The sequence below is a fragment of the Terrapene carolina genome, unplaced genomic scaffold (assembly GCF_002925995.2).
Source record: "Terrapene carolina triunguis isolate 2854851 unplaced genomic scaffold, T_m_triunguis-2.0 Scaffold236, whole genome shotgun sequence".
In the NCBI taxonomy this organism is placed as follows: Eukaryota; Metazoa; Chordata; order Testudines; family Emydidae; genus Terrapene; species Terrapene triunguis.
This window is the reverse complement of record NW_020664587.1, coordinates 9,592,780-9,604,658: the sequence shown is the minus strand read 5'-3', so window position 1 is coordinate 9,604,658 and position 11,879 is coordinate 9,592,780. Positions and strand designations below refer to the sequence as shown.

General features: G+C 54.8%; 2 protein-coding genes across 2 annotated transcripts in view; one reads left to right on the top strand and one right to left on the bottom strand.

The window, feature by feature from the left end:
• The window catches only part of CNKSR1 (connector enhancer of kinase suppressor of Ras 1), a 21,936-nt gene extending 14,608 nt beyond the window's left edge, over nt 1–7,328 (top strand). The window contains exons 13-19 of the mRNA XM_026657199.1: nt 1,160–1,233; nt 1,862–1,933; nt 2,375–2,448; nt 3,691–3,755; nt 4,000–4,141; nt 4,795–4,976; nt 5,057–7,328. Coding sequence (XP_026512984.1) covers nt 1,160–1,233; nt 1,862–1,933; nt 2,375–2,448; nt 3,691–3,755; nt 4,000–4,141; nt 4,795–4,976; nt 5,057–5,266 — 819 coding nt within the window. The 3' untranslated portion in view covers nt 5,267–7,328. The remainder of the gene's footprint in view (nt 1–1,159; nt 1,234–1,861; nt 1,934–2,374; nt 2,449–3,690; nt 3,756–3,999; nt 4,142–4,794; nt 4,977–5,056) is intronic.
• Nucleotides 7,329–8,352: 1,024 nt separating this feature from the next.
• LOC112109204 (claudin-1-like) lies at nt 8,353–8,952 on the bottom strand. Its single transcript, XM_024203614.1, has one exon. The coding sequence runs from the start codon at nt 8,950–8,952 to the stop codon at nt 8,353–8,355; it is 600 nt and encodes a 199-aa protein (XP_024059382.1).
• Nucleotides 8,953–11,879: the final 2,927 nt, after the last annotated feature.

Here is an 11,879-nt window from a genome sequence, read left to right as displayed (position 1 = left end):
GTGTACTCAGGGGGCTTGGGGCAGGAGGGAAGGGGGTGTTGGCTGCTGGACTCCAGAGATCCTGGGACAAATCTACAGGGACCGTGTAAAGTGAGACAAGTTTGACTTCGCTATGCTCCGAGCCCAGTGTACTCCCCCAGGCCTAGGTCAGCCCAACCACTGATGGGTCAGGGAGTCCTTGCTGGTGTGCCGAGGAATTGGACGTCAGCGTAAGAAGTTTAGAGTAGGGGGTAGAGATTTCTGTGCCCCTCCCGTTAGCAGCGGTCCTTGCTGCACCTTCTCTCCTGGCCCAGTTGGTGCATGTCCCCAAATGAGACTCCTCTACGCTCCAGTAACTCAGTGAGCCAAATTCAGAGGTGATGTGTAAGAGGGGTGGGCGGGTGTAACAGCCCCACAGAGAGAGCTGGAAGAAGGTGGATCCTGCACCAGCTTTGTGGGCTTTTCCCCCACCCTCTGACTCCACCAACCCCATTTATAAGGAGGACCCTGATCTCCTCTGTAAAGCGCATTCAGGCCTATGTGCGGAAAGGCTAGATAAGAAGAGCTGGGAATTATTATTACAATCCTAGAATATCAGGGTTGGAAGGGACCTCAGGAGGTCATCTAGTCCAACCCCCTACTCAAAGCAGGACAAATCCCAGACAGATTTTTGCCCCAGATCCCTAAATGGCCTCCTCAAGGATTGAACTCACAACCCTGGGTTTAGCAGGCCAATGCTCAAACCACTGAGCTATCCCTCCCCACAAGGATGGCTCCAAGGACAGCATGATGTTCCCGGAGTAAGCCGCACGTTGTTGATTTACCTTCTTGGCACAAATATCAGGGGATATCCGTGTTAGTCTTTAAGGTGCCACCGGACTCCTTGTTGTTTTTGTGGATACAGACTAACAGATTTATTTGGGCATAAGCTTTCGTGGGTAAAAAACCCGCTTCTTCAGATGTCTTCATGAAGAAGTGAGGTTTTTTATCCACGAAAGCTTATGCCCAAATAAATCTGTTAGTCTTTAAGGTACCACCAGATTCCTTGTTCTTCTTGGTACAGTGGCTCTCCTGGCCACTGAGTCCCGCGTGATGCCCCAAAACCAAATGAATCTTGCTTCTAAATGCCAACGGCAGCAAAGCCCCCTGTGTGTGACGTGCTCCTTGTTTCACCGCTCAGGACGAGAAAGCCGTAGGCCTGATCAACGTGTCGACCTACGACCTGGAAAGCACCCGGGAGCAGAAGAAGAAATAGTGAGTGCGTGAGATGCTGGGCAGAGACCTCGGCTTCGGGAGAGGAGGACCCTGAAGCACCCAGGAGCTGCCTGCTTGCTGGGGATGGCGTGGGAGCATTCTCCGTAGGGCAGCACATCCATCGGAGCGCTTGGTGCCAAGCGGACTAGCCGTACGCAACGGTGCAGGAGCTCTGTGTGGGGAGATGCTCCCAGCTGCTCCAGTCCCCGCCTCTCCAGCAGGAGGCGCTGAGTAACGGTGCAGGAGCCCTGGCTGTAGGGGAAACAAGCAGCCCTCTCCCAGCAGGAGGCGCTGTAGGGCGTGGTGCCGAAGAGCCATCTACCAGGTGGCACTTTAGAGAACTGCCTCGAGGGAAAGGCTCGCTCCAGGCTGCTCATTGCGGATGGGTTTGAATTTGACTAATGTCGGGGGAAGGGGGAGGGGAATTTAAAAATCCCAAAGAAAAGGCTCTGTTGAAAGTTACGGGTGAACATGTGTTTCAGCAGAGCCCAGCTAGCCCCAGGGGAGGCTGGAAATGGGGCTAAGAATGGGACACTAGCTTCACTCTTGACTAGGGGGTAGTTACAGCTGCCTGCTAATACGGGAGGAATTTGTGGAAAATGCAGCCACGTCCTTGTTCTTCTTTCAGTGTCTTCCAGCTCTGCCACGAGACATACAAACCTTTCATCTTCGCAGCAGAGACTCTGGCTGATCTGAGCATGTAAGTATCAGGCCGGGCTGTCCCTGCGTGAATCTGACATTGCTAAGCAAACACCCTGTGGTGATCCATGATCGGCTACAAACCCCTCGCCTTGCTCACTCAAATACCTGGATGCAGTTAAGCTCCAGCATTCTAGGGAGGGGCTGAACCAGCCCGAATCTACAGTTCCTGTGGTCACTGGAGGCTGTGTCCAAATGGCCGGTACGATTCAGTGAAGACAGTGGTTCTCAGACTGTGATTTGTGGAACCCACCCCGAGGGTTTGGGCTGCCGGGAAGGGAGGTGGCTGTGGAAGAGGGCTGGATCTCTGATTCCGAAAAGCATTGGTCTGAGATGGCTTTCCCCACGCGTGAGGTGGTTCGTGTGATGGAAGGGGAAGTGCCTGGGAACCTGCGAGAGGATCTCTTTGGTGACTGTACGTGATCTGTTTTTGTCTTCCCAGGTGGGTGAGTGGTTTGATCGCTGCAAAAACCAAATACAAGCTGGCCCAGGAATCGCTCCCGCCCAGAGAAGAAGGTAGGAACCAGGCACCTTGCGAACCAGCTATTACATGCCGCGTCCCTACAGGGTGACTGGATGAGCCTCTCCCAGCATCCTCCTGACTCCAGCGGGCTCCACTCCCATATCTACGTAAACTGGGGCGGGATAGTTAGCTGGGGGGGGGGGGGGGCAATGCTGCAAGTGGTCTGAAAAGTGGGGGGGTGTCTCTCGTAATCTGGGATCAGCCACTTCAGGATGACAATGCTTAAAGTGCACCCCTCAGGACAATGCTCTCATTTTAATTGGCTGGGTCTGTGACCCCCCCACTGTCTGTCTGTCCGTCCATCTCTTCTCCCCTCCCCCCCCACCCACCCACCCACCCACCCACACACACACACACACACACACACACACACACACACAGGTGCACATAGACATGTTAAATACTGGTGGGGAACCAAAGCTCTTGGATCTTGGAGACCAGTAGCCCTCACTAGGGGGAGAGAGGAAAGTCCGTGGGCCCTGTGGCACAGAGCGTCTCTTCTCCAGCGTCCTGTGCTCCGCTGGTGAAGGCCCAACTGCACGGTGACCGAGAGGGGCACGCACGAGCGATTCACGTGGGAGACCTGAAATGTGGCGGGATCCATCCCGCTGGCATTGGGACGTTTGTAACCTCAGCGCAGTGCTTGCCGATGCACGTGCCTTTTGACAAAAGCGAGGGGACCCCAACTCTGTGTGCAGCGTAGGACCTTTGAGACGAAATGAGGGACACCTCTGAAAAAGGTGGTGAGTTTGGAGTAGAGGGGTCAAAGAAAAGGGTCCCGCTCTGCACTGACTGCAGGCACCCCCCCCTTAAGACCAAGAATCCAAAGATGTGGGCAAGCCAGGCTCCGTTCCAGCTCCCGGTCTTTCCTTTGCTGGCCTGGGAGGAGCTTGCTGTGCTGTATGATGGGGAGGGGGTGAAGATGACAATCCTCTTGCTGAGCCATGAATCCTCAGTCAACAAGCGGCAGCCGGGCTGGAGCGACGTTGGGTGACAAGAGGCAGTGAGCTGTAATGGTTAGATGACCAGCTCGGGGACCAAGAGGCCTTGCCCCACCTTCCCACTCTGTGAGGATCATCCCCAGCTGGTAGGCTGGGCCCCTTCTTCTCACTAAAGTGCTGTGAGATCCTTGGATAGAAGAGCTGGAGAAGGGCAACGTGTGCTGTGTGGGAGCGAAGGTCCGTGGCAGGTCCGGGCTTTCCCGCTGATAGTCCCCTCTGTGCTTCTCCTGCCAGACTGCTACAGTGAGACGGAAGCTGAAGATCCTGACGACGACGCTCCCAGGCCTGGCTCTGAGCTGGTGAGTGTCATCGGGGAGGAGGGCGGATCCTACAGACCAGCTGGGGAGAGCCCTGGCCCTGTGTGATGGGACCTGGGATCAGCTCTTGGCCCTCCCTTTGCGGATGCTGGCGGGCGGTGCTGCGTCGCGGGTGTCAAACGCAGCTTGGCAAAGGGCGAGAGGATTGTGGCTCTTCCCAACCTCCTCGGGAGCTGGGATTCCTTGGTGTTGGGGGAGGTCTCTAAACAGAAATGTTCTTCCTCAGCTGCCAAAGAGAAGGGAGCTGCTAACCACTCTGGAGAGAGCCCAGCCCGGTGCTGCAATGGGGAGCCCCGACTCCACGGGCCCAGTGGGGAGCCCCCTGGGGAGCCCCGTCCCTGGCAGTGGCAGGCCCTGCTCGCCCCTGGGTAAGTGCTAGCGCTGCTGCTCTGAGAGCAGCCTGGATTTGGGCCGCTGAGCATCACCTGCGCTCAGTGGGGCCCTCTGGTGACTGATCCAGGTATAGCAGTTAATGATCCTCTGCTCACCAAGGTGGTTTTCTTGCTCAAGCAGAGCGGGCTCCAGCGGCCCAGGGGGGCTGTGTTACACAAGCGGGTCCTTTCTGCGGCAGGTGGGCATTGGATGGGGGTGGGGGGGGGGGCAGGGCTTCTCCTTCGTTGTGAAGAATCTCCTGAGATTTCTCCCCCCCCCCCCCCCCATCCCCTTTCTGTTCAGCCTCCCCCGGGATCTGCTCTGGTGTGTCCCAGTACGATTGGTGTCAGAATGTCCAAAGGGCCATAGCTTCTGTTGTGGCACCAACATGCCATTCCCTGAGCTAGCCGCTGTGTCTGGGGCCTGTCGTATTTTTCCGGCGCCTTCTGTGGAAGTTCTCATAACCCTCCTGACCACAGAGTACCAGGCTCCTGAACTGCCTGTAGTGCTGGGGCCTGATCTGCTTGGGGCCATCCTGGCAGCAGGCACCACCTACTCCCCTCAAGCCCATCGCCCTGGCACAGAGGCTGTTCCGGCCCCACTCTAACTCTATCTGCTGTTTTCCCCCCGCCCCCACCCTCCCATGCAGACTCCCCTGGCGAAGAACTGGAGTCCCTGATTCAGTGTCTGAAGCAAGGCGGGGTGTCTCTCATCGGCACGCGCCAGCTCCTGACCCACGAGCAGTACCGCAAATCCTTCATCAAGCGCAACAAGAACCCCCAGATCAACGAGAGAGTTCACCTGGTCCGGGCCCTGCAAAGCACGCTCAAAGTAGGTGAAACGTTCAAGCCCTCTCGCCGTGTAATGCCCTCTGACGCACGAGCACTGAGAATGTTCTTTTCCTTTTGCAGGCGAAGGTGGCTGAGCTCCAGATCCTCGATCAGCTCCTGAACGACTCGGAACTGACCTCGGAGAAATTCAGACACTGGAAAGAAGAGCATCAGGAGTTATACCAGGAAATCCACCAGTGGTGGGCGCCCAGGCCCAGCCAGGCTGAAGGTCTCGAAGCAGAACTTGGCGCTGAATCCAGTCCACAGGAAGCTGCCGGTGCGATGCCATAACACATGGAAACGGGGCAGATCCTGGGCAATAACATTCCCTTCATAAACCTCAGTGCAGAGAATAACACGTCCCTCTCTCATTCCGGAGAGAGATTCCTGTCGTCTCTGTCCCAGTAAGAAACGCGATGCTCTGAGAGCAAGGAGGAATGGTGCTCGCTCACAACACGCAGCGCGTCAATTTAACTGGAAAGTGGGCTGCATTTTTAAAGACACCGTTTAAGGTTCTCCCCTGAGAGCAGGATTTTATGTAGGGAACCACTTTTGACAAAGCCTTGTCATTCTGAGGACGAGGGAGGAGTTCTCAGAATGGATCCTCGCTTGGGTCTAGAGAGTCTTGCTTGTTTTAAAAGAGCTGCTGTTTCCATTTCCCAGTGATGCTTAATGAATATGCATCAAAATACTTCACTGAGTAACTGAACCCAGCGCTGTGAGGCCAGGACGGTCCCTCTGGGGATAATTCTGAGATTGGGATATTCAACATGTTGATGCCTTGGCATTTCTCATCACTCGACATCCATCCAGAGCCCGATCAGAACCAAGAACCCGTGTGATGGAAGATCTTTTATGGATAGAAGTGCTGCCTGGCCCCCTCTGGCTCTGCTTGCGGTGGTAGATATTCATTTGATAAAGAGAGAGGCTGGTTTTCATATATGTACAAATAATTCTGTGTTACAGTGTTTGCTAGTGGACAGAGTTGGACTCCAGTGCCATTCTCTGCTCTGCTGCTAACTCCCGAGTGTGACCTCGGGTGATTGCCTTAGTTTCCCTATATTTAAAAGGGGATAAGACTGATCTGCCTCATAAAGCTGCTGTGTAGTTTCATTAATTCACGTGGCCAAAGCTCTTTGAGATCCTCTGCGGCAAGGCCTTGTTACAGATGTAGGCTGGTTAGCCAGGGTAAAGATCTGATCCAGCTCCCCTCGCTGGATGGATGTGTTGTTGAGTGAGCTCTGCTTTGTTCTGTTTAAACATCCAGGACCTGTCTACACTGCATTGGAAAGCAAGCCTCCCCGCTGATCTCCCCAGACGTGTGCTAGCAGGGCTCACGCTACCGCTCTAAAACTGGCCGGGTAGATGTTGCTTTAACGTTGTGACTTGGGCTCTCGTGCCCACCCACCCCCCTTCATCCCCCAGTTGTCAGAGCCCAAGCACCAGCCCGAGCCGCAGTGTCTCCACAGCTATTGTTGCAGGGCTAACACAAGTCTGAGGAGGCGGGCTGGGGGGCTCACTCCTGATGCAGCATGGACAGGCTGACACCAGCTGGCTCGCTGCAGCCCTGCCAGTAATTTTAACTAAAATATCCAGCTGTTTCCTAGCATTTTAACTGTCCATTTTTATTTTTTGTTTTGCAAGTGCCTGATCCCAAGTCCCCGTCCTTTGCTGACAAATCAGTTCAGGGCCTGTTTTAGCTAACCTCGACTCTTCTAGGAACCAAGGTTTGCTCCAATGAAATGTACCCACCCTGTCCCCCTACATGGGAACCAGAAGCTGCCTTTGGCTAACGGCAGTGAGTTCGCAGGGCATTTCCTTGGCTGCTTAGGGCAGGAGAAGGTTGAGCCTCCATCATCTCATCATCGTCAGCAGCTGCCAGGCCTGGAGTCCAATTCGAAGCTTAGTGAGAGTTTTCCTATTGCTTTCAATAGGCTTTGGTGCCTGAGCTTGCCTTCACCCTAAAGTTACCACCCTCGCTGCTTGGTTCTGCTGCCCCAGCTTTCCCTTCCTCGCCCCCTCTCTAATTCAGTACCTCCAGTCTCAGCTTGGCTACAGGCTTGGGGCCTCCTTCCTGTTGGGAGGGGGGAAATCCCTCCATCCCTTTCGAGCTTCGGGGAAAGGAAAGCAGCCATTGTTACATTTTTTTTTTTCTATTGTCAAAGCTGTTTTATTTTTCTAAGCACTCTCCCCTGCCGGATTTGTATACGGGGAGGATTAGGTTTTATGTATGATCAAACCCACTTCTCTGTTCCATCCTCAATCTCTCTGCATCTGGCCACTTATAGCTGGAATAGACGGGGTTGTTTGAAGCAGGCAAGGTTGGTTTTCTTGGGGCATGAATAAAACTGTGTTGATGACAGGTCCAGCTTTGCCTCCTTTTCTTGGATTTTAAGTTTCGGAATAGCAGCCTGTCTCTAAAATGCAGGGAGTAGCTGGCTCCAGAGAGACAGGATCCCACCCCCCACTTTGGCCCTGAGTCTCACCAAACCCCTCTGTGCAATAGTCTTTCTCCATCCCTCTTTCCTTGCCTTCATCTCGCTTCAGGGGCTGGCCTCTCCTGCCCTGAGGGATAAGGGTGTTCTGGAGGTGGGTGATGTCATCATGTGCTGTGTTATCTGAGCACTTCCAGGGCCCCAGACCAGAGAGCAGAGCCCCATAGCCCAGGGAGAGCAGCTGAGCACTGCTGGCTTCTGCCTGAGGGCTGGAAGTATTTGCATGTCTCCTTCCCACCCTCCCCCAGCAGCAGCAGGCACCATCCCACCCCTATCAAATCTGTGCTTGGAGAGTCCCGACTCCGCTGCCAGCTGTGCTCTTCCCTTATCGATGTGCCTCAGCTGGATCACCTCTGGGCCAGCCTCCACTGCCAGTTCTCCACCCCAGCTCCCCCCAGGGCTGCCCTCACGATGCTGCCCCCGCCCCTTACAGATGTGACACAGTTGGAAGCGTGCACTCCCCTTCTGCTTCACCCTCCCTCAGCCCCTTCCCCTGAGTTGGCGTGGGGGTGGGGGGGTTTCAAGTAGCATCAGGAAGACAAACCTACAGGCTGGTAAAACCCCAAAGCTGGCAGGGCCCCTGAGACACCTCATTAGGGAAACGATTGTCAGCCCATCTTTAAAATTGGCTTGATTGAGGGGGGTGATTTTCCCTGCCTGGCCGGCCTGTACATCCCTGTTACCAGCAATGCCAGTCCTGCGGGGTTGAAGATGCGCAGCTTGATCCTAGCGCAGCAAGGTAAAGGCACAGTCATGCTCAAGCAGGTACAGCAGGAGACCCACGTGGACTCAGTGCACAAGGAAAAGACAGTTGTAGTCCCCCAGAGAAGAGTCCCCAACTCCCTCAGTTTCCTCTCCCAGCGCTGGCCTGGTAGCCCCTCCTCAGTAATCCACCTCATAAGGAGCAGCCACATTCCCTGGGCTGCTTTCCTGCTTCCTTTGGAAATTGACGGCCAGGCAGATCCCAGCCAAGATCTCAGCTACTCCGCCGCTCCAGCCAAGGTAGAGACAGGTCCCAAGCCAGAACTTGTCCCCCGCGGGGGTCTGGGGGTTGGCCATGTTCTCTAGGACTTTGTAAGCCATGTAGGATGTGGCACATAGATACATGACTCCAGAGAGAACCAGCAGGAGTCCAGCAGTTCCCGTAAGCTTGGGGTTGGGCTGGTCTGTCCACCAGTGTACCCCCACATGGGCTAGAGAGTAGCTCAGGACCCCTGTAATCACTGAGATGACAGTGAGTGCTCTCAGCATCTGCATGGGCCAGGAGATGGCAGTCTCCTGGGGGATGGCTTGGCACACCCTGCCCGGCACGCTGATCACCTCCACGCAGCTTTCCCACAGACCGTCGCTGAAGGAAACGTCCCACGGGAAGCCGGGCCGCCTGGAGAATTCTCTCCACTGCGGGGTCACCGTGGCTGCCAGCAGCAAGACCCATCCCATGGGAGCCACCACCAGTCCAAGCACCATGGAGCCAGTTGCCATGGTCTGATGAGAAAGGGCCCTGGTCTCTTAGTCTCTTCAAGGGGGCTCCCTCGGGCTGGGATGCAGAGTCGGGCAGAGACGCTGTGCAATCGGGAAGGCGTTTTCTGGAGTGCACCCAGCCTGGAGCGGAAAGGAGAAAGTCGTCACTCGTCTCCAGGGCGCTCTCGGGCCGGGCTGGAGGCTGCTGGAGCCCAGGTGAAGCTGTTGGTTATGGTTCTACTGTCCGCATCACCTTGACTTTGGAAATCCTCTGTCGCGAACACATTTCCTTCCTAACATTTCAAGCCTGTTGATTAAATGTTAAGTGACCCCCATTCCCACGCCCCCTGGTTACAGATTAACGTTGCCCCTCGTTCTGCTCTGGGCCTAGTGCGTGGCCAGACATAACGAAAGGCTCTAATCATTAATATGCACCAGGAAGGGGCCCCAGTGAGCAATGCTCTATTGACCTCCACCAGGGGTAACTGCACGGAGAGCACCTTCAGTTAGACCGTTTATGCTGCTTGGATCGCATCAGCCCCAACATGAAGCCTCTGACTGTACCAGGGATGAACTTGGCCCAATAGCTTCGTGAAGGGCAAAGAGGTTGGAGGATTGGGGTGGGGGAAGGGTGTGAGAGGGGTGATGAACGCCAGCATTTGCCTTGTGCAAGAGGGCATGTGTCTGGGTGGAGGATGGGTCTAGGAGAAGGGGTGTGTGGAAAGGGGACCTGGGAGAGATTGGGTGGTGGGACAGGGGATTTGGGTGTGTCGGGTTGGCTGGGAGGGTACAGGAAGGGGAGCTCTGGAAGACTGATGGACGTGGCGGGAGGGGAGACTAGAATCGCTGTGCGGGTGTCCGTGAATTGGCGGCTGCAGGCTCCAGGTTCTCATTGCCACGGAAATGTTCCTTATTAAAGATGCCGGGTGGCTCCATCCTGTGCACGATGCTGTACACAATGTACCGCACACACTGCACTTTACACTCTATCTAGGCAGTGGGCTAACATCCTTTCTCAGTTACCCCAGCGTGAACCTAGTGTAACTCCAGAGAGGTCATGGCCATCACTCTAGATTTAACCCACATGACAGAAGTTGGGCCAGTGGGTGCAGTGGTTGGTGCAACAGAAAATAAATCAGCCCAAGTGGGTTCTAGGCCTGGCTCTGCTCTGGACCTTTCCCCCCTGCTCTGCTCTTCTAGCCTCATGTATTTAAAGGAGCAAGGTGCCAATGTTTGTCTTCCCAAGTGTCCTTATTTCTACTTCTCAAACGTTGCCAGGTGTGGGAAGGCCTGCTTAGCAGAGGGCAGCATTCTCCTCCCCCTCCCCACCCCCAAACTGGTGCTCTGTGGTATAAACAGTAGCTCTAAACCTACATAACAACTTTGGCATCTTTCTCACAGTTGGTAGCTGAAAATGCTTAGAGCTTTCCTCCACTCCCGGTACACGTTTGCTTGGTAGAAATACTTTGTCCTGCTATAGCCCCTTTCAGCCAGCAGCACCTGCATAGGTTACAAAAAGGACCCTCTGGCCAAGCGATCCAACTTTTCTGTTTCTTGAACATGACTGTGGGAGAAAGTTCTCAGGGGTGGGAGCTTGTATGATCAGTGTGGTGTTTAGCTGTTGCTTGTGATTATTAGAACTGGGAGCACTGGCTGTTGGGAGTCTGAAAGGCCAGGAAACAGGAAGGAGTTGAGGAGGCAGAGTGAGAGTTACAGAGGGTGCAGCAGCAGCTTGGTAAAGAGGTTTCCACTTTAAAAATAAAGCCCTGTTGATACAACAATCAGTTACCTTCAAGGTGGGAGTGGTTTCATTGAAGCCAAAGGAATGCTGACAGGTCACTGAAGCATTTTGTCATACAGGGGTTGGTCTACTGTTCAGTACAACACTGCAATGGTAGTTAGGTGCCTAAATAGCTTTTTAAAATCTGGTGTTTAGCACTAAGGGTAAAGCGGGCTATAGAAGTGCATCCGCCTGTCAGGGGTGGTCTAGGTTGGCTTAGTCCTGCCCCACTGCAGGAGGCTGGACTTGATGACCTCTAACGGTCCCTTGTAGCCCTACATTTCTATGATAAATTTTGTTAGCTATGAAACTGCTCTGGTCCTTAGTGCTCTGGAACAGAAGCATGTTCCAGTGGCTATTCATCTCATGCCAGTCCCCTAGCTTGCAGTAATGGGGTTATTAAGGAGGTTACAGTTTCTTTCTCAGGATAACATATTATTGGTAGGTTTCAGAGTGGCAGCTGTGTTAGTCTGTATCCGCAAAAAGAACAGGAGTACTTGTGGCACCTTAGAGACTAACAAATTTATTAGAGCATAAGCTTTCGTGGGCTACAACCCACTGGGTAGTGCCCAGAGGCCCTAATCAGGCTCCAGCCCAGTGTATCTCTCCAGTGCATTTGTAGAGATATAGGCCTGGTCTACACTAAAATGTGAGATCGACCCAGCTACGTCGCTCAGCGGGGTGCAAAGTCCACACCCCTGAGCGCTGTAGTTAAACTGACCAGCGCCGTGGTGTGGCAGAAGAATTCTCCCATTGGCCCAGGTACCGCCTCTCCGGGGGGCGGCCGGGAGACCCCCTCCTGGCGATGTGGGTGGTGGTCACGCAGCGGCCCCGCTGTAGCATTTCAAGGGGAGCTAAGCCCCGGGTTGCGCGGCATTGAGCAATACCAGGTGACTCTGAGTTCTTTGGGGGACCAACCCCTGCACTGGGCTATGCGGACCGGGCAGTGCAGATGTTTTACGGCGGGGGGGGCGGGGCAGGAGAGCAGGGACCAGCTGTTGAGGAGCCTCCAACCCTGGGTGCAAAGCCTGCAGCTGAGCGTGGCCCCCAGGGCTAGGGGGCGGGGCCTGGGCCAGCCCAGGCAATGCCACGTGGGGCTGCAAGGGCGGGGCTACTGAAGGGGGAGGGGCAGAGGCTGGGGGTGGGACCTGGGGTTTGAGAGGAGAAG

Excerpts from the sequence above, each read along its gene's own strand:
- LOC112109204 (XM_024203614.1), bottom strand. The coding sequence starts at position 8,952 with ATGGCAACTGGCTCCATGGTGCTTGGACTGGTGGTGGCTCCCATGGGA.